Source organism: Pinus tabuliformis, chromosome X, assembly GCF_031772625.1.
Source record: "Pinus tabuliformis cultivar Carrire ecotype Pingquan chromosome X, CPIR1, whole genome shotgun sequence".
Lineage (NCBI taxonomy): Eukaryota > Viridiplantae > Streptophyta > Pinopsida > Pinales > Pinaceae > Pinus > Pinus tabuliformis.
Genome location: NC_142308.1, coordinates 1,295,869,590 through 1,295,875,499, shown reverse-complemented (window position 1 = coordinate 1,295,875,499; position 5,910 = coordinate 1,295,869,590). Strand labels below are relative to the sequence as shown.

At 34.9% G+C, this 5,910-nt stretch overlaps 1 protein-coding gene and 1 pseudogene across 1 annotated transcript; one reads left to right on the top strand and one right to left on the bottom strand.

Moving 5' to 3' along the window:
* Positions 1–1,883: 1,883 nt before the first annotated feature.
* Positions 1,884–2,573, top strand: LOC149144793 (carbon catabolite repressor protein 4 homolog 1 pseudogene; annotated as a pseudogene).
* A 1,774-nt stretch (positions 2,574–4,347) lies between these two features.
* LOC149144792 (RING-H2 finger protein ATL32-like) lies at positions 4,348–4,791 on the bottom strand. The gene has a single exon (XM_089452271.1). It carries the CDS (start codon positions 4,789–4,791, stop codon positions 4,348–4,350), a length of 444 nt encoding a protein of 147 aa, XP_089308397.1.
* Positions 4,792–5,910: the final 1,119 nt, after the last annotated feature.

Below are 5,910 nucleotides of genomic sequence, written 5' to 3'. Positions count from 1 at the left end.
TTAGGGTTGGACCCTAACATAATGCCTTTGTCATCAGTTCCTTTGTCGGTTTTTCCTGTTGATTTCGTATGAGACTTTCACTTGATGTCAGCCTGCATTCGCGAATAACAGCTAGAGATGGATGTCCTCGTTGCTAGTTTGACAACTAAGTTATGATAGGTTTTCCCACTTGTGAAAAATAAAAGGGTACTGTGAAGGGTCTCTTTTCTTCTCCTTTCATATTTTCACACGCAGTTAATCCAACTCGCTACCCCTCTTCACATGTCACATCAAACAACCATGACGCAGGTTAAGCAAGGATCAAAAACTTTTTATTTTTTATAGTGTGTATTTTATTTTTATTATGTGAGGATCAACAACTTTTTTATTCTTTATAATGTGTAATTTTTTTTTTTTTTTTTTTTTTTTCAGTTAAGTTAGTTTTGTGTGCAGTGAATGTTTGAAATAAATTTCATCTTTTGACTTGTGATGAAGAGATAGATGGCTAAATTTTGAAATATTTTTTTTATAATGTGTAATTTATTGAGCCTAGAAACTCATTGAGCCTAGAGGCTCATTCTACAATCTAGAATGAGGGACATACTCATGTCAGGTCCTAAAAAAAATAATAGAAATAATTTTCATTCATTTTGTCCAAACAAAAATTAAATAACCATAAATAAACAATTAAAATTCTATTAACACAACAATTAACTAAGTTGTTGATATTTCACTTTCACTCTTCAACTAATAAATACAATATTTCAATGTCCATCTAAAATAATATAATTTTATATAACTTTATATATATATATATATATATATATATATATATATATATATATATATTTCTTATAAATATCTCAATATAGAACTTAAATAAATTGTTTGAATATCCATATTAACTAATATATTTCAGTATGAACTTTCTCTCTTTACAAAAATGTGTTTATATATATATATAGAACTTAAATACACTCTTTGAATATCCATATTAAGTAATATGTTTCAGAACTTTCTCTCTCTATAGAAAGTGTGTTTATATATTTGTGTGTGCGTGTTAATGTTAACTTTAGCTGGAAAGGAAAAAGTAAGTAAAGGTAAAGTAGAGTAATTACTTTTTAATAAGAGGAAAATGTACAATTCAACCAATTTTTAATATAAAATATTGATAATGACAAAAATATCAAAGTATATCATTTAAACAATGAAAAATTACCACTACAGATCTATATTAATCACATATTTACCAAGCACTAAAATGGATTAATTGATGTGTAAATCTTTTTTCAATTTTGAGATTTGATATCTCTAGTCTCTTGGTAGATCCGTGGTCAAAACACAGTGTCTATAGCATTGAAAAATGCATTTTAAAAGGTAAAAAATTACACATTGTTTTTTCGACTCTAATATAAATTTGCAAGGAAATAAATTTGATCCTTATGAGCTCATGCTAGATCAATGCTTTAGATGGATCTATGCTGGTATCAAAAATTGTTATGCTCTTTCTACCTTTTTAATTAAATTTATTAATCACATGGGAGTTTTGAAGTCGGCGTGTTTCGAACCACTTATCGAAACATGTCGACCTTAAAACTCTTATGTAATTTATCCATAAAAACTTAGTTTTGAAATCATAAATTAAGAGAAATAAATTTATTAATTAAAAAAAATATCATATAAATAAAGGTTACATGAAAAACTATCCGTAACAACTCACAACACTGCACGGCTCGAGGACGTCTGATCTGTCCCCCAAAAGCGCCCGAAAAGTGTTGAAGAAGAGAAATACCAAGACAGCGGGATTCAGCAAGAAGAGAAGAGTAGTGGTAGGGTAGAAGTGTGGTAACAGGTTCAGGGTTCGAATCTTGTGATTGGAAGAATAAGAAGTGGGATCGGGAATCATGCTGAGTGTGCCCCGACTGCGCCTTCCCTCCGAGATTCCCATCGTGGGTTGCGAGCTTACGCCTTATGTCTTCTCTGATCGTCCAGATAACGCCATTACAATGGATGATGTTCTTGAATCGGCACCTGTAGATGGCTACTACCTCAGATTCAGATGGTATCGTATTCAGAGTGAAAAAAATGTTGCAGTCTGCAGTGTCCATCCATCAGAGCTAGCCACTCTACAGTGCTTGGAATGTGTGAAGGCTAAGATACCTGTTTCAAAAAGCTATCATTGTTCACTAAAGTGCTTCTCCGATTCATGGCGTCATCACGGTGCATTGCATGCAGCAGCGAGTGCAGTGCATGAGAATGGAACTGAGGACGATGAATTGTTCGGGAGATTTGGCAGCACAACTTCAAGCTCAGGAATTCAAAATGCATCCCTAAGCAATGGTTCTGCCTCGTTAAACCTGCCTAATGTTTCTGAAAGGGGTGGTGGTGAGACATGGTATGAAGTTGGACGTTCAAAAACATATACACCAACAGCAGATGATGTGGGCTATGCTCTGAAGCTCGAATGTGTGGCAGTTGATGTAGCCACGGGAATACCAGTAGGTCCAGCCAGCACACTCCACACTTCCCTAGTTGTCCCAGCTCCTTCCCCCACTCCTCGACGCATGATTCCAATTTCCAATCAATGCAGTTGATGGAATTGCAAATCTCGCGCTGGAAGAACACACTTAGCTTCTAGAAATTTTACTGTATTTTCTTATAATTGAGCCGAGTAGTTAGCTTCTGGAACTTTTACTGTATTTTCTTATAATTGAGTCAAGTTGAAATTTTGTTATTTGGGTTTAAATAAAAGTTTAAAAATCTAAAGAAAAATAACTATATAAATATTTAAATATTGTTCACTCATTAAAAAAAATTAACGAGTGAAAAAACTGGATCTTTGGCTCATCTGCTCATACTGGTTTTTATTATTAATTTAAATTAGTTTAGCGTGTGGTAGATGTTTGAAATAAATTTCATCTTTTTAATTGTAATTATTAATAACAATATTTTAATTTTGACAAACACTCCCACCTGCCACTGTGTATCAATATATGCCATTGGAATCCAATGTTAGAAGATTGAACTATTTTGAGCCATTCGATTTCAACCCAACTCTTTAATTTACGATTATTCCATCTGATGCGAATTCTGTTACGCAGGACTACCACTTTCCGGGTTTATACCTACTTCCTTTTAATCCCTTTCCGCCTTGTTCATAATGACGGGGACAGATTTCGTTCTCAGCATGGATGGTATAGTTGATGCTATTCTCATTTTAGTCCAGAAAGCTTTAGGTCTTCAGCTTCATCCTTTAGGGTCTACGCTCTTGCTAAGAAAGGGCATATTTAGTTTAAATTGGACTCTTCTTAAATCTTGTTTCTGGACTTTTCTTTAGATATAAATGTCTGCGGTCTTACTTCTTTTTCGACTTTTCTTCACAGGAGTAGACGAGAGTCCTGCCCTACCTGGAAATTTTTGGACTTTCCTTCACAAGAGTGGACGAGGGTTAATCATGAATTTATTTTTAGTGATGTAACTTCAATGTTTTTTTCTGGTTGCATGTTGGATTGTTGGTAGCTTCAACTCCTTCTGCGCGGCTTCACACAGCAAAGTTAAGTTCTTGACTTCAGTTAAATATATTTCTTGAGCTCCCAGTCAGAGTTTCAGGATTCTGGATTTAGCTCATCATGTTGTTGGTTTTCATTTCTTACCTTCTGTGAAGCGAAGTAGTTCAAAAATTGTTCAATCATCTCGGATGTATTTGCAGGGAATGAAAATTCACTTTAACACTGTTAAAAGAAAGAAAAAGAGAATAGAAGATCATATAACACATGTAAACTAGCTCGTCCTGCGAAGTGCCCACACAGCCACTTCAAGGTTCTCACATTTGTCATCCCCTCCGCCCCCCACATATCTATAAAAGTTGCAGTAAATTTGGTAGATAAGTTTATTTGCAAGAAATTTCGTGCATAAGTTTAGTTGAATCTATTGAAAAGCTTGAAAACAATAAAGAGCAGTAAAGATGTGACAAATGATACAATTTGCAAGATGGATTTTTAAACAACAAAGAGCAGTAAAGATGTGACAGAAATGATACAATTTGCAAAATAGTTTTTAAAGCGTTGTCTGAGAAATTCTTGATTTTAGTGTTTTTTTGTTCTGATACATAAAAAGAAAAAAGTTATGTTATTTCAATGGCCTTATTTTACCCCATCTTGGCTATTGCAAGAAAGTACCTGTGAATGTTCATGATGACAATATGTACAAAATGATAATTTCTGTGATCGCTTTCTATTGCCACTGTTCCCCATTTGTGCTTAATTCCTTTTCCTTCAAGCAGCCAAGGGCAAATCCAAGTTACAAGTCTAAGTTGTGTTCTATTCTCATGGATGTATCTTTGGCATTCATGTAAGGGACAAGCCCTCTTCATCTGAGATAGAAATAGGAAGATGGTCCATAATATTTTAGATTTATATCTCTGAAATCCATGGAAGCTCCAGTGCAGAGTTCACGCCGATGTGAGTTGATCCAATCAAAGGCCTCTTCCATTGCTTTGATAAGCATGTCATTTGTGGGCATTACAGCAGCAGCAACAGAAACATCTGAGTTTTCAGGAGGTCTTCCTGAGAGATCAAATCTGCAGATAGGGCAGAGGGCATGAGATTTGATCCACGACATCAAGTAATCTGAATGAAATATGTGATTGCAAGGCAGAGTGAAGAGCTGATGCTTGGCCACAAACTCGTACAGGCAAATGGGATCTCCCTGTCGCCTAAATATTAAGTCGTCCTCCATATTGGCCTGCTGGATGGGAGAAAATGGGTGCACTGGTAATCTGTAAACAGAATTAAGGGGCCACTTCAATGCCATATTTATTCTAACTCTGATTCTCTCTAGTTGAGAAAAAAGTTAGGGTTCAATAAAGGTCTTTCCATGTGACAAAGCCTACAAAAAAAAATTTATGCACCACATATTTAAGCTCACATTTGAGGTGGAAAAGTGGCTATTTAGGCTCACATGGAAAAGTGGTTGTTCATTCTTGTCCTGTTTGTGTCATCTCAAAGTGAGTTCGTTTACTATGGATGATTAAGTTAGCTGGCCTTTATCTTGCAAAAATTTTAAAGGAAACCACACACGAATTATCACGGAATCTTCAAGTGATATCATTAAAAAAGTATGTTGCTCCTTGTATGTTGATGATGCTTGCTCTAGATTGTGATACCCCATGGGGTTTCTTTTATGGGGCCAACCAAGGGCATCCACCTAGGTATATGATTGGTGGTGTTTTGTATATAAATGCATTTCAATTCATTCATATCATATATACTCTGGGTTCCAATTCAAAGGTCGAGTTCTCAACATTGTTTGTTGTTCTTTATTTAGCAAGTGCTTATGGTTTGAAGATGTTGAGAGTGATGGGAATTCAAATATTTGTTAATCTAAAATGAAAAAAACACTAAAAAGATTCAAACCTTACACCTTATCCTCATACTCTAAGAGGACAATGATATGCTCCTTGAGTCCCTTTCTCCTTATGATATTAATCAATTGCCAGTGGAAGAGTATTTTCTTATTCCCATTCAAATGGTTACACGTGATCTTAATGGCATGCAAATTGCAAAGACTAAAAAATTTCATGTTGAGCGTTGTGAAAGAACAAAACAATATTGATTGCCCATTTTGTTGTTTCTACTCCATCAGCAAAAGGTTGGCTAGAAAATTTCACGTTGAGCGGAGCGAAAGAACAGATCAATATTATTGCCCATTTTGTTGTTTCTACTCCATCAACAAAAGATAAACCATCCCTAGTATGACAAAATAAACCAGACCCAACAAGACATGATCTTTGATTCTAAACAATTAACAACACTCGCCACATAAGGTCAGTATGGTATATGTAGGTGAAGGACAAAATGAGAGAATGTATTTGCCATGAAATTTTAACAAAACAAGAGAATGTATCTTGACCTCAAAAATCAATTCATTCTT